Below are 26638 nucleotides of genomic sequence, written 5' to 3'. Positions count from 1 at the left end.
ATATACTGTATATAATATAATAATATTTCAAATTATATTTTATATATATGTTTTAAACGCAAAGTTTTATTTTTTATTTTATTTTATCTATTAAAATGTCTCTCATTTGTTGTAAATATATTTTATTTAATAATCTCATTGTATGCTTGAATTTGAATTATTGATCTCACAATATAAATACATTTCTCTCTCTCTCTCTCTCTCACTCACTCTCTCTCTCTCTCTCTCTCTCTCTCTCTCACTGTTTCTCTATTTATGTGTTAAACATCTGTGAGTTTGAAAAATCATTACTACTATTAGTAGTATTATTATTATTACAGCAGTAGTACTCACAATAACAACAACACAACAAAACAACATTTGTTACACAAAAAACATTACACAAAAACTCTCGCTTATGTAACAACACAACCAACACATGCGATACCGACAACACATATAAATAATATGTTCAACAAAAATAAAATATATTCAAATTACTGACTGATTTTAATCAACGAAAAAAAACAAAATGTATAATTTATTTAATAGTATGCTGTTATATATGTTGTTGTGAAATATATATATATATTATACTACAAGTGCTCTGGGAGTCGGTCACCAGTTTTTTTTAATCTCTCTCTCTCTCTCTCTCTCTCTCTCTCTCTCTCTCTCTCTCTCTCTCTCTCTCTCTCTCTCTCTCTCTCTCTCTCTCTCTCTCTCTCTCTCTCTCTCTCTCTCTCTCTCTCTCTCTCATTCGTGTGTATCAATTAGTATCAATTATATACTATTAGAAAATATTTGTGTTATCAGCAAAAATTAAATATACATACACTGTATACAGTCATATATGATTTGATATATGATAGCATCATTAATATACAGTATATATCATTCATACATACATACAGTACATGTGATGATTTGTGATAAACATGCTAAATGTATTTTTTTTAAAAAATATATATCTATATTGACAATTGGATTTAAATTATATACTACAGTATGTGTAATATATAATTTTAAACTAGATAATTAGTTAAAATTGCAATTATATATAATTGATCTAGTATAATTGCAATTGAATACAATTTTTAATGTATTGTTGTTGTTATTACGATTATTATCATTGCATTATAATTTTCAACAACAATCATGTTTGCCATGTATATTAAATAATTAAATTATTTATTAAATTAAAATCATCATTATCATTAAATTTTCTGTCTATGTAAGTATGTTTTCATTGTTGATTTTACATTTATATATATATAAATATTATATTTAAAAAACATTGTATTTGATGAGCACTTTTTATAAAGTAAACATTTGATTTTTTAAAAAGTTATTTGCTATTAATAATGAACATAAAAATATTTTTTAAATAATAATATCAATAATACTGTAATAATAATAATGACAACAATTGACATACATTTATGTGGGTATGTATTGAATAGTTAGTGTAGTAAATGAAAATAATTATGAAAAATGTCTATTAGAAAAACTCGTATGATTTTTCTTTAAAAAATTATTTTATATATAATATATATAAACAGTATTTATATAAAACGTATGATAATATTCAATAATAATAATAATAATAATAATAATAATAATAATAATAATACTGTAATAATATGGGTATTAATATCAATACATCAAAATATGCACTTCAATGTACTAACCAATGTTTTAAAAACTACTGTAATGTTCATTGATTGTTGTATTTTTAAAAAAAAAATTACTGATAAATACTAATATAGTGTACAGTATAATACATTGTGAGTTTTATTTCAATTATACAATAATGAAAAACTTGTTTTTTTTATTTAATATTATGATATAATACTGAATATTAAGACAAACTTCTTAAAAGTAAAAATGTTGAAAATTTAAACTTGAAAATGTGTTTAAATTTTTTTTTCAACATTACGCCCATAGATAAAAAGTACTTTTTTAGTATTTTTTTAATAAAAACATTTAAACGTTTAAATTTTCCATATTAAATTAAATATTAATTATATTTTAGTAATATCATATTAACTATTTTTTATACATTCATTTTAAAATTGTATAATAAATAGTTGCATAATATTTTAATTACAATTTACTATTTTAACAAATAAAAAGTTTATTTTAATTATAATTAATTTATTTATTTATTTGAAAAAAGTGAAATGTAACTAAACATCACTACAAACATCAATAACAACAAAATGTCAAAACTTTTAGTCAACTTATTTATGTTGAAGACCCGGCTTATTGTCAACACATATACGGTGACAACACTGCCCCTGTATTACGCCATACAGAAGCCGTGGCGCACACTGAAAGAGGCCAATCAGGTGAAGACGAAAAAGTTTGTCACCAAAAATGGAGAGTTGGTTTGGGAGCGCAACCATCCCAGTCCTGAACACGAGTTTCTTAAGTATAGTTCCTATGCCGAAGTACTCAAACATATGCCCGACCAGTACTCCGACGACCGTATTGTCTTAGGAAAGAGAGATGTTATCAAAGAGACAGTTGAAATGGATGAAAATGGTTTGTATAATTGATTGATAGTTAAATCAAACAATTAATTTTGCTAACAATGTGTTTTGTTGTAAATTAGGTAATATTGTCAAAGTTGATGGCAAAGTGTTACGAAAGTTTGTTTTGAGTGATAGTTATAAGTGGATGACATTGAAAGAGATGATGCAAAGGGTGGACAATATAGCCAAAGGTTTAGTCAAATTTGGTGTCAAAAAAGGTGATAAAGTGGTCATTTGGGCCGACACTCGGCTCGAGTGGTCGCTATGCAGTCTGGCGATCATGAAAATCAATGCCACATTAACCACACTTTTCTCAAATCTGGGTAATAATAATAATAATAACTATAATACCTGTTTGTAATAAAACACTTGTCTTATCTAATCTAATGTTTAGACAATTAAAAGTTTAATAGCACTTACCGTATAAACTAATCTAATGACAATTAGATTAGTTTATAAGTGCTATTAAACTTGAAGTTCAACGTCATTATCAACTTAATTGATATTTATTTATTTAAATATTATAAATAATAGGAACTCCTGGTCTAATCTATGGTATCAATCAAACAGAGGCCACAACGATAATCACAACAATTGATTTATTACCCAAATTGAAAAGTTTTTTAAAAGATGTGCCTAATGTCAAGTCAATCATTTATATCAAAAATCCAAAAGATGTTTTTAATGAAGAATTTCCTGAAGACATTGCTATCAAATCTGTCGAACAATTGGAAGAATTGGGAGCAGAGAATAAAAATGTCATTTCATTTGATTTACCAAAAAATCCCGACGAAATTGCGGTCATAATGTACACATCGGGAACCACTGGCAATCCGAAAGCGGTTTGCATATCACATCGACAATTGATGGCCAGTTTGAAAGCATTGGTGAGCAATACCACAGAACAGATGGCTCGCGATGCCGATCGACACGTCTACATGTCGTACCTGCCATTAGCACATATATTAGGATTTACTTTTGAAATGTTTTTACTATTCGGTAGGTTTTTTTGACATTTAATTTTGCAATAATTGTCAGCTTATAATCATATTATGTTTGATCAGGTGGAGTGAGAATAGGATACAGTTCCCCGTTTACGTTAACTGACTCATCTCCCGGTCACGTTAGTGGCCAAGTGGGAGACGCCCGGCTTCTTAAGCCGTCATCCATGACAGCCGTACCATTAGTTTTAGACAGAATCTACAAAGAAATTTATGACAAATTAAATGCCAGAACACCGATATCGGCGCCGCTCTTCACATATCTAATGGAATATAAGATCCGATGGAAGACTAGAGGTTATGACACACCGATTATCAATAGATTGTTCTGTAAAAAGGTCAGCGAAGCGGTTGGCGGACAACTCGAGTATATTATGGTCGGCGGCGCCGCTCTAAACCCGAGAACTCAGTCCATACTGAAGGCTGCTTTCAATATGAAACAAGTAGTACAAGGTTTGCATCATTACGTGACTTAAAGTAAAATAAACTTTTAAAATAACAATATTATTATTAATTTTCAGGTTATGGCGCCACAGAAACATGTGGTGGTGTAATGGGAATGTATATCGACGATCTGACCTACAATAGGATAGGCATACCGTTTGAAGGGGCAAAAATCAAATTAGTCGATTGGAAAGAAGGCGGTTATCTGACTGGTGATCAACCGAATCCAAGAGGAGAAATTGTTGTCGGCAGTGATATCGTAGCACTGGGCTATTACAAAGCACCGGAGCTGACAGCCGAGGCATTTGTTACCGATAGCGATGGTGTCCGCTGGTTCTATACGGGAGACATCGCTGAAGTGTTTCCCAACGGTTCCTTTCAGATCATCGACAGAAAGAAAGATTTGGCAAAACTATCGAATGGAGAGTTTATATCGTTGGGAAAGGTATGTCACTATATTTAAGGCATTCAAATCACTTTTAACTATTATATATGTCTAAACATATATTTTTATTATCAATAGATTGAAGCATTACTCAAGTCATGCAGTTTAGTGGAGAATGTCTGTGCGGTGGCCAACAGTGACCGCAATTGTGTCATAGCATTAGTCACACCTAACCAGAAGGCACTCATCAATTTAGGTAAACAACTGGACAAACCCAGAACTTATACCAGGGATCAGCTGTGCAACGATTCTGACGTTTGTGATAAAACACTTGAAAGTATCCAAACAACTGCTCAACTCAGTGGTCTGAAGCGCATCGAAACGCCCATCAAAGTCAAGTTGTGTCCCGAAGAGTGGACTGTCGATAATAATCTCATAACTGCTGCCTTCAAACTCAAGAGGAATGTTGTTATGACATACTATAAGAAAGAAATTAATGAAATGTTTGATTCGCTTAAATGATATCTAATTTTCTTAAGTGATATAAAAATTACTTTTTTATAAAAAATACTGAAATAATAATTAATTAACTTATTTAAAAAAAAATTTATATATAATTTTTTACAAACAGAATAGATTTATTTATTTTTTATTTACAAAAATTATATTTTAGTATAATAGATAATTAATTTTAGTTTTGTACAAAACAAATAAATTACAAAAAGCACAAAATTTATACATTATATACTAAAATTAAAATATATGATACAATTACCGTAATTGTTATTAGCAATATTTTATGTGGTACAAAAAAAGACTATATCATAAGTTAATGTAATTTATTTTATGTTTTATTTTTATATATATATATCTACTTTTGTTGTTTTTAACTTTTTTTTAAAAAAGAGGTTACCTTTAAATCATTTTTTCAAAACAATCAAATGATTTTTCTATTTTTATTAATTAATTAAATAAAATATTGAATATTATCATGTACCAGCATAATGATAACATTTAAAAAAAACAATGACTTTTCAATATTTGTTATTACATTTTATTAAATGAATTTTTTGATAAATTGTAACTATGTATTTTTTAATTATTTATCAAAAAGTAATATTATAAAATTTATAATATAAATAATAGATATTTAAAAAAATTAACATCACTTATATTCTAAAGATTTGTTTATTCAATAAAAAACAAATTAATAGAAATGTAAATAATATTAAACAATAAAAATTAAACAATAATTGTTTATTTAATTGTTGAATAGTTACTATAGAATAATAATTTCAATAGAAACTAATAAAACTATTAGAAAAACTAATTATTAATAATAATAAATAAATATTTTTTGTTACTCTCATCATAATTCATGATATGGTTATAAATATTTAAAAGTAAATAATTCAAAATGATTTACTGTATTTTGAATCAAACAATAACTTTTCATAATTTATTTATAAAAAAATAAAACAAATACACAAATAATAGCTAATTTAATACCTGTAAAGATATATAATGTATAACTTGATTATATCATCAACTATTTATTGTTAGCCAATCAACGTTTGATCAATCATTGCACTACAGTATACTGTTTATACAGGTATGGGTACAATATGGAAAATATTTGTAATATTAATATACGGTATTAGATATAGAGTTATGGAAAAAGTTACCAAGGATAACAAATTTTCAAAAATATAAATTATATTATATAATACTAATACCTTACAATTTTCATTGAAAATAATAATTAAAAAGTTTGTAAAATATTACTATTAATTATATACAGCATTTTTTTAAATAACCAAAACAATTGCTAAACATGTTTTTGTATTTAAAAAAAAATAAAAGTTATAAATCGTAAACACATGTTAATTACTTACATTGTTTTGGGCAAAACTAAAATTTAATATATATTATAATTTATAAATTTATTAGTACAATAAATAATAAACCATATGATAAACATGTTCCCGGGAAACAGGGAAAAATAAATGTGAGAAAATATCACTAGGAGATGAACAAATTATACACACCCTTATTATGTATATACGTTTGGCAACACATGTGTCATGTGTATAGTATTATAAAAAATATTAGCTAATAAAATATATAATTAATTTTATTTTACTAATAATAACACTAATAAAGTAATGTCACATATTTTAATGGAAATAATTTCCATAATAATAATAATAATAATAATAATAATAATACAGTATTGCATTATAAACAATATTTATGATAACATAAACACTCATAAAATACTGTACAAGTATTTACTATCACTAATACATAGTGATGTACCGATTGCAAAATGCGCAATTGCATTGGTCGGAAATTGCGTGAAATTGCCGCAATTGCAAAAAGCTCGATTGCGAAAATCGCAATTGTAACATACAACAATTTATAATTTTTTAAAAATTAACAAAATTTAAATGGTAAAGCAATATGAATAAAAACATAAATTAATTATATAAATTTTAATTATTTTATTATAAAATGTTGCCATCTAAAAACCATATTAATACTAATAATAAATTAGTAAATTATCTTAATCTATAGTAAATTAAATTTTTAACGTTGTAAAAGTTAATTTTTATACATTCCCTCATGCGCGCAATTTCAAGCTATTTCACGCAATTTTCCGCAATTGCGGCAATCGAAAATTGATTTGCGAAAAATTACCAACACTACTAATACATAATATGAAATACAATACAAACATTAAATTTAATACTAAAATAAACATACATTACATATGATTATTACTGTATTTATATTGACTGCAGTTATATATGTGTATAAACAGCAGTGTTTTGAATGTTTGAAATCACAAAACAAATGATTTAAATGTTTTGAATATTTATATTAAATAACTGAACAAAAAAAGTGATTACAAATTACAATAAACTATACAATCATTTCATCAGTTTTTCCCATATTATTGGGCGTCAAATGTTTCGCCGGTTTTTTAATTGAAATGATTTGTTGTCTGATTTTGTAAATTGAAAAAAAACAAAACAAAAAATTTTAAACTAATATCAAAGTTGAAGAAGAAGAAGAATAAGAAGAGTCCCATTGATCCCATTGTTCATCAAACGCGTCAAATCATTGGCGCGACAATTGATTGTTAAGACCGCTGCCGTCGCCGCCGATTACCGAGAATGGTCTTCGAGAGTCTTGTGGCCAACTTGTTGAACAAGTATTTGTCACAATTTGTGGACGAGTTGACCGCCAAACAGTTGAATCTGTTTGCATGGAGTGGTAATATATCGTTGGACAACATTGCCATCAAAGGCAATGCTTTCGATTCACTATCGCTGCCGTTTCGTGTCATTCACGGACACATCGCCCGAATTGAGTGCTCCATACCGTGGAAGTCGCTCTACTCGTCGCCGGTGGTCATAAAACTGTCCGACGTCTATGTGTTGGCTGTTCCTAACGCCGGTATTGTCTATATTTTATATCACTTGACATATATGTGACCAATTGATTGTTCATTTTTTTCAGAGACTAAATACGATGACCCCTATGAAGAACTGCTTCTCTGGACTGATAAACTGAAACAATTGGAAAAGATTGAAGAAGCGAAACAAAGAACCAAAGACACCAGTAATTGATTTTTATATTTTGTTTGATAATTATTGTGTGTTTTAAATGTAATTTGTTTTTTTAAAAGATGGAAAACAAGACAAAAACGACAAAAATGGTGATAGTTTTGCCACAAAGTTTGCCGCACAGATCGTGAAGAATCTGCAGGTATTCATTAGTAATGTTCACATCTGTTATGAGGATCGCATCTCATGGCCGAAGAATCCGTTTCAAGTGGGACTCACTTTACATAAGCTGGTCTTTGAAACCAAACAGAGTGACGTATCATCGATGGCTATGAATGACAATATTATCTGCAAATTGGTTTCAATTGAAGGTCTGTCCTTCTACTGGAACTGTAATATAAATGAGGTTTGAATTAACATTTATTTCATCAGTATTTTTACCGGTAATAATGTTATACAATTGTTATCATACTTTTTTAAGGACCAATTTCTCATGAAATTTGACGACAAAAGTATTGATGAATTACTTAAGGATCGGATCGCCACCAAACATAATACACCGACTGATTTGCAATATATTTTATATCCGATAAACTTTTCATCGAATACTGTTATCCATCGCAAACCAGAAGTCGATGACTATTCAGTTCCTATTTTGGACGCACAGATGGACTTAGATATGTTTGAACTAAGTATGACACGGACTCAGTTCGAGTGTCTACTTCTCCTATTGGATGCCATCGATCGCATGAATTTAGCCAAACCTTATCGAAAGTGGAGGCCATCGGTTCCCATCAGTGGTAACTCAAAGAGATGGTGGCGTTTTGCGTTCAACGCTATTATGGAGACTGACATCAAACGGCGCTCAAACAACTGGTCGTGGCTTAAGATATGTGAGCACAGACTTAAAATGAAGAGATATCAGGAACTCTATAAAAGAAAATTGTTGGCCATTAATGTCGATCAAATCAAACTGGAAATCGAAACGTTGGAAAAGGATTTGAATTTATTGTCAATTGTTTTGGCCCGAAGTCAGGCCGAGTTAGAGACACAACAGATACTGAATACTAAAAAGGAAGAGTCAAAGAAAAAGAAGGGATGGTTTTCCGGTTGGTTTTCATCTAAAGATGAGAGTTCATCATCAGAAGAAGGTATTTGATTTAATGAGTTAACGATTGTTTAGTTATTTTTTTTTTAAAATAATAATTTATGATATGTTTTGTAGTCAATATTGTTGATGACTTTAAAAAAGAGATGACAACAGATGAAAAACAACGATTTTATGAGGCTATTGGTTATGAAGAAGGTATTCCTGAAGAGTTGCCCAAAGATTTTATTGCACATCGGATTAAGTTTATGATCGGAAAGTTATTTATCACTGTTAGCGACGAGACTGAAAAAATTACTCAATTATCACTATTGGGTGTATCATTGAATTTGTCAAACAGACCCTCATCTCATTGCTTAGCCTTATCGACAAATGTCAAATCTCTCTTTATTTCTGGTATCGGAGGAATACCTATACTCGAGGAATTATCAACACTGGATGTACTCTCATTAGAGTTTGATATGAATCCATTAGATGGACTATACGATTATGGTATTTATAGTTTTTATTTGACACAAAATTAAGACTTTATTTTTGATGATTATTATTATGATTATTGAGTTACTAATATAAAAATTTTAATTTTATTTTAGGTGTGATTATGAAAATGTCTGGTTTTAAACTTATGTATGACGCGAACACAATCAATACATTCATCGAAATGTTGTCACCGCCTAAAGACATTTCACTCGAAGAATTGCAATCTATTGCTGCCTTCAGATTTCAGAATTGGTCCCAACGAACTGCTCTTAGTCTGGAGTATGCCATTGAAAAGCACAAACAAATTAAGCTTAACATTGACATCGAACCTTCATATGTGATAATACCACAGTTGGGCTGTTTAGACAGTGCTCACGATGTATTGCTTGTATCGTTAGGTCACGTGAATTTGTCATCTGATCTCATCGCCAAATCTGAAATACCAAAAGTGAAACAATTGATTGCCAGTCATTCGGACAAAGATCTTATCGAAAAGATGCGCAAAATGGCATTCGAGTCGTACAAGTGTCGCATATCTGAAGTTCAAGTGATCCTAAGTGATGTCAATCACTGGACACAGGACTTGAAGTCAATGTCCACAACTCGACATCTGTTATATCCGGTTGAGTTTAATCTGTCTATTAAACGATCGATTGTATCAAACGATCCATTAATTCCTAAACTTAAAATCAAAGGTATTGTCATTCAATGAATTGATGTATTTATAATTAAAGTTTTATTTTTAAAATTAATTATTTTTAATTTCCAGGAAAATTGCCTAATATTGAGCTTAAAATTAGTGATTCACAGCTAACAAAACTAATGAATTTGTTGTTAACTCTGCCATTCTCTGAGAGTTCGTCTGATAAAGAATTAGATGACACAGCAGTTGATGGATTGAAAAACATAAAAACTGGTCAGAAAAATATAGCAACAATAGAAATGTCGCGACAAATTACCGATGCCATGAATTTTGCCACCGAAACGACTGCCAAAATTGGTATCAAAGAGCCATCAGTAGAAGAGACTGAGTCAACGGATGGCGAAAAACAGATTATTGCTTATAAAAGTGTTGTCTTTGACTTTAAACTGAATAAAATTGTTGTAACACTTTTTGAGGGAATTGAACGAAGCGTTAGTTCAGCCATTGCAACGGCAAAGTTGTCCGGTTTTGAGATTTACGGTGAAATACTTACCGACAGTACTCTCTGGACGATTGTTCGCATTGGAGATCTAAGTCTTGACGATATTCGTACCACTCGTAAGGATACCGGAGTGAAGACATTGATTGAGAAAAAGTGAGTTTAATTACAATTAGAGTTCTGATTATAGTTTATAAATAAATTTTTCTGTTTTCAGTCAAATTGTTAGCACAGATGGCACCGAACCAAAGGATTCAATGTTTTCACTACATATGACACAAAAATCCAACGAAAGATTTATTAATATTTCGATTTCGGGTTTTCGATTGATTGTAGCTCTGGATTATCTCTTAAATATTGCAAATATGGTCACTAAAGCCTTCGATACAGATAAGACCAAAGATGCAAATGTGATCAAAGATGACAAACCTAATGATGTCGAAAGTAAAGTAAACAGAGCTATCGATAGAGCCAAACAATTATCATCTGCGACCGTCGAAAAGACATCAGTGATCAATGTTTTACTATTTAATCTAAATCAAGTCGATGTTGTTTTGTTGGAGTCCATCGAAGTGACCAACTCTTCAGCAGTTATAATGAGTTGTTTTTCAAAAATACATATTACACAAAATCCCGAGTTTATTGATATTCACGGCGAAGTGGCCGACATATCGATGTTGTTGACCAACTATGACCGATATATATCCAGCCGAGACATCGATGCCTACATTATGAGACCAATAAATTTGTCGATCAATGGAAAGATCACTGGTATGGGTTTTTAAGTTGGATTTTTGTTTTGGTATACTTTATAATTACCGATAAATAATTATTTGACATTTTAATAGGTGACAGTCAAATGTTGGACGTAACTCTAAGTGATGTTGAATTTTTTATATCGCCGCCAATGGTCAACATTTTGCTAAAAATAGTATCAAAATTGGGTTCAAACAGTAATACACAGACGGATTGCGAAGAATGTCGTGTGAATGTTAAAGATCTGTTCAAAGTTAAGCCTAACGATAGCAAGAAATGGTATTTGAGTTATGTCGCCGAAGCTGAGGAAGTGACTGAAAATTTTATCGATGTTGTCGATAGTCCGACTGAAATCAATACAAAACAGCAATTGTATCTCAATATTAATTCTGTTAGTATTGTTGTAGAGTCGGGTGGACTCGACTCGCAACCATTGATCAAATTGAAGTCATATTTTACTGGAAAACTAGTCGGTTATAAGTCATTGAGTGCCAATTGTTCCCTAATTGCCGATTACTATAATGAAAACAAATTCTTTTGGGAGCCACTGATTGAACCAATTGAAGGTAATTTATATATAATTAAATAAATATTATTGATTTTAAACCTATTTTATTTGAAGGCAAACCAAGTCCATGGGATTTTGACATAAATGTTGCCCTTCAAGACAGCGGCAAAATAGATGTAAAACTTGAATCCAATGAACAGCTGGAGTTGACAATTACGAAGACATCGATTTTTGTATTGAGTTCACTAAACGAAGCGTTTGCTAATGCAATCACTAGACAATTGCCCACAAGAGAAGATAATATAGTAATTGTTACCAATTTTCTTGGATTTGATTTGCGTCTGTATTTGACAGAAAGCAATTTAAAAACGAAACCATTTAATAAACAGAGTATCAAAAATAAACACAAATCACAAGAAAGTGAGATAATTGTCATTAAAGCTGGAGAGGAGTTGTCATTAGTGGCAACTGATCTCAAAGAAGTAGAGCTTAATATTGCTATTTTGATGTCCGATGGAAATGAAATCAATCGTAGTATCACTTGTCACGGACAAAGTATTCGGTAAATTTGTAGAAAATGTTTAATTTTTTTTACATTACCGGTAATTATATTTAAAGATTGTTTTTATTTGATTATATCTCTAGTTGTTATAATTTGCCAAAAAAGACATATCCGACTAACTTATTCTGGAAATGGGTGGTTGACGTACAAGACATGGATGCATATACTAAGAAAATAACATTTAAATCAAATGCACAAATTGTTAATCAATTTAAGACACCGCTCGACATTTATTGCATTCAGAAAGAGCAGACCATTCATTTAGGATGTGTCAAAGCATCGTCTACTCTGGAGCTGCCACTTGAAGCCATCTATGGTGAGATTTTTTTGAAACAATTGCCTCATTTGAATTTGATGATAATTTTGAAATATCTTTAGGTGAATGTGAGATTAAAGTCAAGCCATCAAACGATTACTTGTTATGCGATAAGACAATTGACTGGAGATCACAGATAGATAAACGAAATACTAGTACATCATTATGTTTGCCATTTTGTGATTCACCCACAAGACAACCACCATTAATATTGACCTCCAATTCAGAGAGTAATCCAAACAATAAGTTTTACATCAAAGTTAAATGTGATCAAAAAGATGTTCAATACGAAGACTCGACTATTTCTAATGTCGAATCGGTATTATATGAGATAAGACTCATACCAATTGTCAAACTCCGAAATCTATTACCTTATACGATAAGCTATGCCATCGAAAATATTGATGAACTCATTCCTCTTGAGTCGGGCGACGAATCAGATTTATCTGCTGTTCGTTTGGGAGAAACTGGTCTGTAGTTTATAAATATATTTAAAATTTACGAATTTATATGAGATATCTATCCTATTATAACAAATTAATTATGAATTTATATAGGATTATCCCTGACATTAGTTAATTATTTGGAAAAGGACTGGTATTGTTTTAAAACCATACCATCCTATGGTCCAGAAAGTGATGTTTATTTATGGAAGTTTACCGCATCTGATAACCACAAAAGTCAGTCAATTGATTTGGCCGTCAAGTTATCCATTGAGAACTCAACTATAGTCCTATCACTTTACTCGCCATTCTGGATGATCAATAGGACATCACAACAGTTGGTCTATCGTGTAGACGATGAGACTGTCATCTTTCATCAGCCGACTGTTTTGACACCAGTTCTTCTATGTTTTAAACCGAAGAATTTGTTTTGCAAGAAAAAACTGTGTCTATCTATAGGTGATTCTCGATTTTCAGACGGTTTTTCTGTAGACGTTGCCGGCAGTAAAGGCAATATTATTGCCAAATCGAAGAACGGAAAATACAATTATTATGTCTCAATTGATGTCCAATTGTCACGAATAGGTTTGAGTAAAATTGTTACGATTACACCGTTTTATTCAATAGTCAACGTGTCGTCGAAATCGATTGAGATATCCGAAGATAATGATGAGTTTCAGAGTATCAACAGCTTCACAACTAATGCTTTTTGGCCAAAGAGGTCAACCAATCAGTCGATATTCTTGAGATTTGACTCGAAGTCTAATTCGTCAAAAGTTAGTAACTCTTGAACTCTTTAAAAATTTATTTTTATAAAATTTTTTTAATATATTTACAGCCACTGTCACTAACTGATTCATTATCAACTTTGGTTGAAGTTGATGGTCAATATCTTTATGTTGACGTTGATATCAGTGAATGGGATGCAACTGTTAAGATTAGTGACTATTTTGAGGGCGCGGCACCCGTTATGTTAGTGAACGCACTAAAAGGTCCGATCAGTTTTGGCCAAAAAGGTGTTACGGTTTGGTCATCTAAAACTGGTGAACAAAAATATGTCAGCTCTGTTCCGGCCAATTGTTCCGTATATTATACGTGGTATTTGCCATCCAGTGAACAACAACTTGTCTGGAAATACGAACCATTGGTTGCCAAAGAACAGACAATGGATATCAAACGTGACGCTGTTATCGATATCAACGATGTATTTGTTGTATCATTTCTTGATGGCAAACAACGAGTTTGTTTGTTCACTCATGACTTTTCGCTGGCAACTAATGCACTTCAAGTATGTAATAATATAATAATAAATAAATGATTTCAATTATTATTATTTTTAATAAATGGTTTAATAGGCGGGTGAGATAACCAAACCTAATATAAATGTCGAGATCATAATGAAAGGAATTGGTCTCTCAATTGTCAATAACGAAGCTAAACGTGATGTGCTTTACATTGCTATTACAAGGTTTTAAATAAATAACATAATTATTTATCAAATATTGTTTTTTAATTATTTGTAATTTTAAACTAAATTTTTTGTATTTAGCTCTGTCTTATGGGAGTTTCGATCCACTGATTCAAAACGTTTCAAAGCACTTCCAGTTAAGTCAATCGATTCAATCGAAAGTTCCTATCAAAAGGTATTACTGAATAAAAAGATTGGCGAAAATAGTTCAATAGTTTCAAGCGATTCCATGCAATTGGATTTCACTGATTCAGAAAATCCTAAACTAATTGCTCCCAAAAATGGACAATTAAGGTATGCATTGTAACAGTTGATTGTCTGAATTATCATACATTCATATCATACAGACGTCTAGCCAATCGTGGCATTTGGATATCAGTAGCCCTGTCCGAGCATATCATACAGTGTCATCTAAAAGTAAATCGTCTACAAATTGATAACCAAATGCCAGATCACATATTCGGTATAGTGATGTGTCCGATAGCACCGCCAAAAACTATAGCCATAGAGCACGTGCCGAAAAGTTTTATCGAGATGTCCACAATCATCGAAAAGACAACAACTATGAACCGATTCAAATACAATTCAATTCTCATACAAGAGTTTCTCATACAAATTGACAGAGGATTGTTGTCGGCTATACAGGAGTTGTTTGAAGTGACCGCCAAAAAAGAGGACAACAAAAAATTGATTGCCAAAGATGTCAGAGATATACTACAAGTAATGTTTTTATATATATATATATATATATAAACTTAATTGAATTTATTGAATTGAATTAATGGCAAATTAATATTGTTTTTCATAAAATATATTAGTTAAGTACGATTACAGAGTCATTATTATCGTCGCGCAAAAGTTATTACGATTTCATACACTTTTCACCACTCAAAGTACACTTAAGTTTTTCGATGGCCGGCGCCGCCGGTGGACATTTACCGCTGGGACTGGACTTTTTTGTCCGATCAGCCGGTGTAACGCTTACCGAGTTTAACGATGTAGTCTTCAAATTGGATTATTTTGAGCGCAAAAATATTTTAGTCGAAAACTCGGAACTTATATCAATAGTTACCAAACATTACACAACACAAGTGCTCAAACAGTTTTATGTATTGGTTTTGGGTCTCGACCTGATTGGTAATCCCATGAAACTGGTACTCGGATTGAAAGAGGGTATGAATTTAGATAATTGAATGATTTATATATTTATATTAACATTTTGGTTGTATTTTCAGGTGTCGGTGACTTCTTTTACGAACCATTTCAAGGAATAATTCAAGGCCCGGGAGAGTTTGCAGAGGGTATATCTATTGGTGTCAAATCGCTGGCTTCTAATGTTGTCGGTGGAGCTGCCGGTGCTTTGGGAAGTATTACCAGTACGATTGGTGAAGGAGTTTCGGTGCTCACAATGGATGATAAGTTTAGACAAGAACGTCGAACACGTCTTAATCGAAAAGCAGGTTTCGCCGAAAGTGGCAAAAATCTATTCAGAGGTGTATTTTCTGGTGTAACCGGTGTTATCACTAAACCCTTTGAAGGCGTCAAAGAGGATGGTTTTGAAGGTTAGTCTAATTGTATTATTATTGATAATCAGTAATATATTATTTTTAATTACCGGTAAATTGATTTTTGTTGTTATCTATTAATGACTACTTTTTTGTTATTAATAGGTTTAATAAAAGGTGTCGGTAAAGGTGTTGTTGGTATTGTTGTTCAACCAACTACTGGTGTTATAGATTTTGCTTCGGGTTCACTGCAGGCTCTTAAACGAGCTGTTGATCCCAACCAAGAGGCCAAACAGATCCGTGCGCCCCGTTATATCGGTTTCGACGAAATGATTCGACCATATAATAGACATCACGCAACCGGTAAATCCAATATTTTTCTGGAGTTATATTAGGTTTTAATTACAGACATTTATTTACATTCATCTATTATTTTTTTAAAAAAAGGTAATCAAATCCTAAAAGAGATGGAAAATAGGAAATACGTGACCGATAATTATATTATACATTATACTCTCAATTCTAACCTTACGATAATAACCGATAGACGATTGATGTCCGTTAAACGTGGATCCATATCACACCATTGGGAGACCGATTGGGCAGAGGAGTGGACTAATTGTGATAAGTTATCACTTTCTGGGGACAGACTCAAGATTATCATCAAACTCAAGGTATTGTCGATTACTTGCTTTTGCTTTTAGTGCTGATATATATATAAGTTTATAATATATTATCAGTATTTTAATTATATAATCTAACAAAGTTTTCAACCAACCAATTACATTGTCATATAGAATATTTTTATCGTAATATATAAAATTACTTTAATTTTTTTGTGTACAAAATTAAATATAATCATTAAAAGATAGTGAAAATCCTGTTCGTTAAAGCATACAACACATTAGTATAAGTAATAAGAAAAAAATAAGTATAACTTAAGTTATTAAGATAACTAAAATGTTATATCGATTTACTTATAAATTATATAATTTTATCATTATCTGGATAAAATATCTTTGTCTGGACGTATTTGATAACATTAAAAGAAATATATTTTTAACTTTTTTAAATCGGTTGTTTAAGTTGAAATGTTATCTTAGAAACAATTATAAAAGCAATAAAACTTGCCATAAAATTTTTGCGGGCCATCTAATTGAATATAACTTCTTTTTTTATTTTATTATTTGTTTTTTCAAACTTTATTAAAAACTAATTTTTCGTTTGTTATGTTATGTTATATATTTTTTATCTCTCATTTAGGAGTCTAAGCGAGTGTTTGGCATATTTTCGGGTGACTCGGACCGGATAATTACCACCAATTCAGTGGAGGCCAGTCAGGTTAGTATCAATTGCTTGCTCTGTGTTTGTGTTTATTACCCAGAGATGAAGTTTATTGATATTTTTATGTGTTTACCTGAAACAAAATTCAGGTAAACTCGTATAATTTTTATGTGTTTTAAGTGATATAAGTAATATATCCAAAGCGTATACAGTATACAGACACCACTTTACATCCCGGTGCTGCCTCTCTCTCTCTCTCAATCACTCCAGTCTATCCTTCGTGTAATTGTTTTTGATAAACATTTAAAAAAAAGTTATTTATTATTGTTATTTTGTTTGTTGTTATTGTTTGCGATTTTATTAGTTAGGTATTAGTTTATATAACTTTTTTTTCATTTGTTAGACTTTGTTGTTGGAGTGTAGGGAAAAAATTATGATGTTTTATGACTTCACGAATCTGGCGAACTATAAAATCACATTTTATGGCTTTTTTCTTACATTTTTGTTTTTTTGTTGTTGAAGTAAACTATCATTTCATTTGAGCTTTTCAGCATAAAATCACTTTAAAAATTATTATATTTTATTATATTAGTTAGTATTTGTGTGTATGTGTGTGTGTGTGTGTGTGTGTTTGTGTTGTTTTGGTGGGGGCTTTACTTGATTCACACGTATAGCTATAATTGCATTTTGCATTATTTATAATATTATGATTTACATTCACGTGTAATATAATATGAATTTTATTATTGATAATCTAAACAGATATAAAATGATATTTAATATATTTTAATAAAGTTTAATGGTTTAGTTTTAACGACTATGTTTTGCGTCAATTTGCGGGCCCTAATTAGGTGCTCCCTCTTTTATTTGTCTGTATCTAATTCCCTATCTAACCGCCCCTAAACTAACTAACTAAATAACTAGCGGTCAATTTTTGGCCAGAAAATTAACGACTTAACCAAAAAACAAAACAAAAATCCATTAATCATTGAATTAATGATTTTGATATTCAAATTTAATTTCTATGATTGCGGGCACATATTATAACAACAAAAAAAGCAAAACAACAAAACTAGAAAATAAAATTAATTTCTAGTTATGCAACAAATAGTTTTGTTGTTTGAAGAGATAAAAAAGGGTTTTGAGAAGAAAATTCAAATTATATGATTAGCAGTTTTACATACAGTTCAGGCTATAGATTAAATAAAAATTTTAAATAAAAGTTTATACATTTGTTTGCCTGATTTGTGTTGCAATTGTTGTTGTTGTGAATGCCTTATGGGATACCAATTAAATAGCTAATGGATTTTTTCTGTTCAATTTTTAACACTAAAGGATATCATTTTTTATTTTTTTTATTTAAATAAAATTAATGATTATTATGATTAACATAGGAAATGTTTCAGTAATAACAAATTTGCTTAAATTTTAAATTATGAAAACTCATGTTTTTGTTGTTGGTTTATTGCTTACGATTTCATTAATATAAATTTATTTAAATAATATATTATATATATTATATATATTTATAACTAACTGCCTTTGTTATGAACCATTTTTTTCGTGTGCCTCTAATTTGAATATTCAAATTAATATATAATTTTATTATTAAGGAATAGTTTTTTTTAAAAAATAATTTTTACTTTAAACTTATTAAGTCATTTGAATTATACAACCAAAATTAAAATTAGTCAACAATTAATGATAACAAATTGATATTCATAGACGAATCAAAATTATGATTATTATTATTTGTCAGTAATGAGTATTCTTAGTTATTATTATTATTATTTGCATTGACATCAAAATTAGCAGCAATTAAAATTAGCAGATTTTTTAATATTAAGCTATAGTAGTGTTTGAAAACTAGACACTCATTAATAAACATTAAAAAATTCCCAAAACAGCGTCTTATTATTATTATTATTATATCCGGAATTCATAAACTTAATTATGTTTTTGCAGAGTTTCAATCATTATTCATACGGATAGATAAGTTTTCAAATTTGAAAATATAACAAAAAAATCTTATGTAACTTTTTTTAATGTTTAACATTAATTTCCATAAAAAATTAAGCAAATCTGTTAAGTATGGCGTAAATTTAAATTACTATTTTCTGATTCTCTCTCTCTCTCTCTCTCTTTCTTTCTTTCTTTCTCTCGACATTTAACTAACGATTATTAATGTCAATCAAAAAAATTTACAGAAAAAAGTGATATTTAAGTTTTTAATTGTCAGAGTTGTTAAACCGCTTTAATTATTGTCTTCACTCATGTATAATAATGTATATACCGTACTACTACTACTATATATATATATATTATAGAGTATATTTGTGTGTTATATATAATATATATATATATAATATATATATATATAATGAGTTTGTTTTAAATTACACGCCATTATCTCAATGAAAAATTGCTGTCATGTTTGCCATTTGAGTGATTAGTTGTAAGTATTGAGAAACAACAACACGAGAGACGACTGACTACTAATCCTTCACAACATCACTAATGGTGTCAACTCTTCTTCACTTACATTACGAAGTGGTTTGCCTTTTAAGACTTGAAAGTTGTTTTAACAGACACACAGAAACTGTTCATTCAATTTGATCATTAAATTTAATGATTTATTAATTAGAAAATGAAAATTATTTTTGTTTACTTAACTATAAAATAAAAAAAAGATTTAACTTTTGAGATAAAATCATTATTTTATAGCAATTTGTTGTTTTAATTTTTTTGGCAAAAAATAAGAGGTTTGCAAATTGCAATACATGCCATACATACATATACAGTATAGTATAGTATAATATTTTATATATAAATTTTTAGTCATTTAGTTGGGGACCAATTTTTCGTCAATTCATCGATTTTTAAAATAATAAAAATAAATACCTATTTATATTCACATAATCCGCTGTTTAAAAAAACAGTTTGTGTTTATATGTGTTTGTAATACCTAATGAATACTGTATTTCCTGATAAGTGATTGTCATAAATATGATTAAGTGATTGGAAACAAAATATGTATTTATAATTACCTTTGATTTTTTCAAATGTATTACAATTTTATTGAGACTTAGGTTTTTTAGATTTAATAAATGTTTTTCTAACAGAAAAAACATTTTTTTCTCAAATATCTTGATTGAGTGATTGCTTAATTTTTAAAAGTTCATTATTTATGTAATATTTATTAATAATCTGTATGTTTAGAGTTTGCTAAACGTTTGGTACATAATTAAATTAATTGTAAAGATATTTTTCAAAATTAAAAACTTAAAAATAATTTCAAGTCTCAATTTGTTAAGCTATTTATCATCAGTGAAATTATTTTTTTACAAAATATTTTTGTTGTTGTTTCATATAAAATGACTTAATCACAGACCGGACCAATTCATGCATAATATATATATATATTTCAAAAAAATATCTTTACATTACATGTGTGTTATATTGCTATTTGGATTCGCTTGTTTGCCATCGACTACTTTAATACTTTATGATGTGATTATTATTAAGACATTTTAGTCATCCATTATATTTAAAATTACCGGTATATACACATACAGTATATGATTATAATGGTATTGTACGCTAATTTGTGAATCAATAGCATAAAAGAGTTTTAATTAACAATTTCTCAGTCTATTAAAGTGTAATTTTGAAAAAAATTATTATTATATATTATTATTATTATTTTCACGATGATGATGATTATGATGTTGATTATGATTATGTATTTAGTTACTTGTTTTTTGTTATTTTTTACAATTTGTCACATAAATAAAAATTAAATTTATTATTATTTTTAATATATTCAATGCAGTGGAAAATAATTAGCACTGAAGGCTTATATTATTATTTTTAAAATTATTTATTGGTATTCAAAAGGTTTTTAAATTAATGTTAAGCTATAATTCACTAAAAAATATTAAGCTTTAAAATAAGGTTTTTAATAAAAAAAATCTTCTAAAATAATTTTTAGTTAAGTTTCTCAACTCTTTTAAATCTCAAATAATAATAATAATAAATAAATAAATAAAGTTTTAATTTATTTATTGTTTTTCATATATATTACAGATTCTCACGTTATCTATCGATTCAATTTTTGTTATAAATTATTATTTGATATTATTTTTTACTTTTCATATGATATGTATTACATTAGAGTGTGTGTGTGTGTGTGAGAGAGAGAGAGAGAGAAAGAGAGAGAGAGAGAGAGAGTGACTAGTTTGCCTCCTATCGATGTTTTTTAAATATATTTTTGATGATATAGTTAAGTCTATAATTATTTTTATTTTAATATATATTTCAATCTATGAAAATAGATTAATTTTTTAGCGTTGATATTTAAAGTAGTTTTTAAGTAGAGAAATAGTTTAAATTAATATATAGTATTGAAGTAGCTGCTAGATATATATATATATATATATATATATATATATATATATATATAGCAATCATTATTTATTACATTTTTTGTTAACTTTTTATGTTGTATGATGTCATTTAACACTGTCTTCAATTGGAGAGAGAAACTGAAATAAAAAAAATTATTTGAATTTCGCCATCATTTTCATTGAATATAAATTTAATGAAATATTTTTCTTAGTTATTTTGGAGTCAATTAATCGTTTTTTAAAATAAATGACTTAATCTTTAAATTAATCGACAAAAAAACTTTTTAAATTTTCTAAACTTTTATTACTATTAAATAAAGTAATTTTTTGGTGAGTATTAAATTTTATTGGTGAGGAAAATCTATTTTTATGATAAGCTTTTTTGTATAACAGCTACAAGTAGTGGCAAACAATCTTCACTGAAAAATTGATTTTAAAAGAGAGAAAAAATTATGTCATATGTATTATAACTTTTAGCAAAAAATGTTACGCTAAACATATACGGTATTTATATATTGATATATCCAGCAATAATACCCACATATGAATTGTATGTTTGCATTTTAAAAACATATACTATATTTATCGTCTCATATATATAAGAGACACACAAATAATAATCACTATTTTCAAATATTGCGGATCCAGTTTTAAAAAAAAGTTTATATCAATGTTTTTATATATGTATAAGTAGAGTATATATCATACATATTGAGAGGGAAAATGTAATTCAAATATATACAGTATATATACTGTATGTACTGTATATATTATAAATATATATATATATATCTTCTAAACTCTCATCACAACATATTTTGTCGATCAAAATGTACTTAAAAATAAATTGTTGAGAACTAACAGTATGTTGTTATAACTTATAAGACAAGTTGTAGTCACAAAATATCTATATTTAATGCCATAAATCAAATATTGAAGAAATCATGAGGTTTTTAATGACGGCTCTCTCTCTCTCTCTCTCTCTCTCTCATCTCTTGTTGCGATAGTATTTTTATATACATATATGTAATAAATTCAATAGGAATTAAAGATTTTGTTTGTTTGTTATATAAAACATTTTGTTTTTAGTTATTTATTACTGAAATACTTGAATCACGAGAGACATCGATCAGTTAGTGAACGAATATAAGATATATAAGAGAGAGTGGATTCTCATGTTTTGGGCCATAATTCCAATGTTTTTACTTCTCTTGTTTTTTCTCTCTGTTTTGCCATTTGAATAACAAAAAATATGATTATAAATTAAACAAACATTTGTTTTAAAACTAGAAATTATAATAATTACAACCATAAGACAAATATATATCAAACATATGTTAGATTTGTTTGACTGTTTTGATGGGCAGAGAGAAAGAGAGAGCCATTAATCTAATAATAAATTTAATGATATTAACACAAAACCTATTTGAATCAATCATTTAAATAAACAACATTTGGTATGCCTTTTAATTTCAATACTGACTATTATGTTATGAAATTAATATATAATTTTAATACTTAATAATTTTTAAAAATACAAAATCAATTATGTTATACTTAATTGAGCGTTTAATTGATGTAGATTTTTACGGATAATATACGGTATATTATTATATAATAGGGCCTCAAATCTTTGTTAATAAAAAAAAGTTTTTTACTAAATAAACTCATTTAAAATTCTGTATTATTATTGTTATTATATGTAACAGACATATTGTGTTATTTTGCATTGAAAATTATGGCCCAAAATAAGGTAAAACAACAATAACAATAAATAAAAAATTGAAAATTTAGGGTATAATCCAATTGATGCTATAATACTACTATAACTTTATATATATATACGCCATGAGATAATAGGCTGGTGCGCGAAATAATGAAACCGCACCTAATATTTAGCATAAAACTTATGATTACAATTATCGCAAACAATAATAATAATAATATAATAATTTTGTGTGTGTGTGTGTGTGTGTGTGTGTGTGTGTGAGAGAGAGAGAGAGAGAGAGAGAGAGAGAGATCCTATGAAAACCATCTCTCAATAGTATATATCATATTCATTATTATAATATTCTTTTGTTTCATCACATAATGTGTTCAATCCTTAAATTTATGTCTTGTTTTTTGCTAACAATTTATTTTTCTCTTTTATTTTTATATTTGACATGCAATACATCCCTTTCCTCACTCAACCAGTGGCTCATCGAACAGATTAACAAACAGTTGAGGCGATAGTTGTCGGTCGGCAATGGGATGGGGTAAATGGCAATACACAATACCACCAGTTCCTCAACACATATAAGCCTATCCCTCAAATTTCAATGTTTTATAAATAAGACTAAAACGAACCGAAAAACACACACAAAAAATAATGGGTATAGAAAAACAATAAAATTTTATTTTAATGTCAGTTTAACACAACACCAACTTTTAACAACAACTACGCCAACAATACATCTACGGTATAATACAGCCATTTATTGAAAAAAAGACTGAAGACTTGGATCCAATTGAAAGACAAACCGATAAAATGGAAAAACAATACATAAATAATGACAACATTGGATACCTGTATATTACCTGAGATATACAGTGAAAAAAGTGGAGAAAATTATTTCAATTATTTATTGCACTTCTCGAAGAAGTTTTTTTTGGTGATTAAGACGAAAGAAAACCATCAATTGGTCTTTTGAATGGCTCATCGCTATTGAGAAAGATATATATATATATATATACGACCTAAAAGTTTTGGTCATAAAAAATACTTTATGAAACACATAACACAACACTTTTGTAATTTAGCCAAACTATATGAGGGAGAGAGAGATTGCTAGCGAAAATATAGTGAAAAGTAATAAAGTGATTGCAGAAAACATGTGAACGGCTTAACCATTTGAAAAATAGTTGGCTAATAGTAATAATAATAATAGTTATGTTGTTTTTATTGTTGTAATCTGCGATCTTCTTTAATCTCAATTTCGCTCTCTCTCTCTCTCTCTCTCTCTCTCTCTCTCTCTTTCCAATAAATGACTGCCAATATGTATATCAGTTTACGAAAATGCCTTTAAAAATAAATGTAATTATAATAAAAAACATAATAATATTGAAGGTTTTGCCGAAACTGATGACAATGAACTTCAAAACATAGATATTTTCATTTTGGCTCTAAAAAGGCAGTAAAATGCCATTTTTAAAAGTAAATTTTATATGCATACTGTATATCAAATTTTTTTATATTTCAATTACATTTATTTCACTCCTTAAGTATTGTGTTATTATAATTATAATTATACTATTATTATTATATTTTGTTGTTGTTGTTACTGTACTTGTCTTTCGGATCATTAATTTTTAGCTATAGTTTATTGTTGTTGTTGTTATAGTTGTTGGTATATAGTTGTTGTAATTTATATGATATGATTATTATTACATATTCTATAAACAATTTTCAAGTCATTTTATTGTAAACTATTTTTGATGATTACTATTAATATGGAAATATGATTTTTTTAGTGTTTATTAATGGTTTTGTTATATATATATATATAAAAAATTAATTTATTTGTTAAACTTCACGATTTGCAAACCGTGATATTTACGAAATACAATATAATATTGTTTTATGATTATTATTATTGTTGATTGTATTGTATATCATATATAAGTTATATAATTTATACTCATTTAATGACATTATTAACATTTTTATAATACAAGTTTAACTATGCATATAATTTATATTTATATTTTAAAAATATGCGAAAGTTATTAATTCGAAAATTATTAAAATTCATAAAATTATATAATTATTTAAAAAAAATATATTAGCCATGTTTTGTGCCTAAATTATTGTATTTTTGAAAATAATAAATAATAAAATGTTTGACTAATCGCACAAATTATATATATATTTACTTAATTTTTTAAACAATTGTTATTTTAAAGCAAAAATTCCATTGATTTGTTTAAGAGATATTTGTTGTTATTAAAGAAAATTTTTTGGATTTTAATAATAATACAAAAAAAATAATAGGCACCAAAAATATGGATATTTGTCTGAACCCCTGGATTTAAATCTACTTGTTTTCCCCTATTATTATATTTAGTGGCTTAAATCGTGAATTAAAAAAACTAATTTTATATTTACGGTGAGGAAAAATTATGTTTTAATAGTTATCAAACATTTTAATCAATAGTTATCTCACAGCAATTATTTGTATATATATATCGTAATAAGCAATATATTAACTCCAATATTGACTATCATTATTATTATTAAACTATAAATTATTGAACACAGAAAAAACAGTTTATTAAAAATTTGATTTCTTAATTGCAATTTTTTTGTTTAGTCCGTATTAGAAAATTTATTTATTTTTTATTATATACTGTATATATAAAGTTTGTTTCTCAATATAATATTAAATAGTAATAATAAAGACCTCTCTCTGTCTGTTACTTATAATAAACCAATTTTTTCTGATGTAATAACAACTCAAACATGATTTCGATTAATATTTCATATTTTAAAAACTCAATTATAATATAATAAGAATAATAAAAAAAACTCTGTTATTATATCGCAAATGTTGACTCCACTGCTTCTACCTTTAAAGTCAATCAAAACACAAAATACATTTCGTTTTAAAAATAAAATTTCTATAAATTTCTCTCAATTATGTTAAACAAACAAAACATTAGACATAACTATAATAAATGTTTTATAAATACATATATATATATAT

At 28.1% G+C, this 26638-nt stretch overlaps 3 protein-coding genes across 3 annotated transcripts in view; 2 read left to right on the top strand and 1 right to left on the bottom strand.

The window, feature by feature from the left end:
* LOC128959428 (myb-related protein B-like) overlaps positions 1-26638 on the bottom strand; it is a 395191-nt gene that overhangs the window by 180298 nt on the left and 188255 nt on the right. The window lies entirely within an intron of this gene.
* On the top strand, positions 1170-4865 carry LOC128960400 (long-chain-fatty-acid--CoA ligase 4-like). The gene is made up of 7 exons (XM_054306472.1): positions 1170-1210; positions 2156-2523; positions 2594-2836; positions 3048-3512; positions 3578-3967; positions 4036-4403; positions 4482-4865. The coding sequence occupies exons 2-7, from the start codon at positions 2199-2201 to the stop codon at positions 4863-4865; spliced, it is 2175 nt and encodes a 724-aa protein (XP_054162447.1). The 5' UTR covers positions 1170-1210; positions 2156-2198.
* On the top strand, positions 7152-24923 carry LOC128959418 (intermembrane lipid transfer protein Vps13-like). Its single transcript, XM_054305362.1, has 23 exons — positions 7152-7805; positions 7869-7970; positions 8038-8321; positions 8397-9066; positions 9141-9515; positions 9617-10198; positions 10273-10801; positions 10863-11416; positions 11494-11967; positions 12024-12471; positions 12555-12787; positions 12850-13257; positions 13345-14006; positions 14069-14518; positions 14586-14698; positions 14780-14992; positions 15046-15418; positions 15517-15871; positions 15934-16260; positions 16369-16566; positions 16651-16877; positions 17467-17544; positions 24090-24923. Exons 1-23 carry the CDS (start codon positions 7523-7525, stop codon positions 24126-24128), a joined length of 7977 nt encoding a protein of 2658 aa, XP_054161337.1. The 5' UTR covers positions 7152-7522; the 3' UTR covers positions 24129-24923.

The sequence above is a fragment of the Oppia nitens genome, unplaced genomic scaffold (assembly GCF_028296485.1).
Source record: "Oppia nitens isolate AA-2021 unplaced genomic scaffold, nextdenovo-longstitch-racon4-pilon3 scaffold4_pilon_pilon_pilon, whole genome shotgun sequence".
NCBI classification, from domain to species: Eukaryota; Metazoa; Arthropoda; class Arachnida; order Sarcoptiformes; family Oppiidae; genus Oppia; species Oppia nitens.
Note: the sequence above shows the minus strand (reverse complement) of the source record. Positions and strands in the feature narration are given on the sequence as shown.

Bases quoted from the DNA above. Each gene is read 5' to 3' on its own strand.
- LOC128960400 (XM_054306472.1), top strand. From the start codon at position 2,199: ATGTCAAAACTTTTAGTCAACTTATTTATGTTGAAGACCCGGCTTATT. The intron at 2,524-2,593 runs GTTTGTATAATT...GTTGTAAATTAG, and splicing joins AGTTGAAATGGATGAAAATG to GTAATATTGTCAAAGTTGAT. The intron at 4,404-4,481 runs GTATGTCACTAT...TATTATCAATAG, and splicing joins AGTTTATATCGTTGGGAAAG to ATTGAAGCATTACTCAAGTC.
- LOC128959418 (XM_054305362.1), top strand. From the start codon at position 7,523: ATGGTCTTCGAGAGTCTTGTGGCCAACTTGTTGAACAAGTATTTGTCA. The intron at 13,258-13,344 runs GTCTGTAGTTTA...GAATTTATATAG, and splicing joins TGTTCGTTTGGGAGAAACTG to GATTATCCCTGACATTAGTT. The intron at 14,519-14,585 runs GTATGTAATAAT...ATGGTTTAATAG, and splicing joins TGGCAACTAATGCACTTCAA to GCGGGTGAGATAACCAAACC.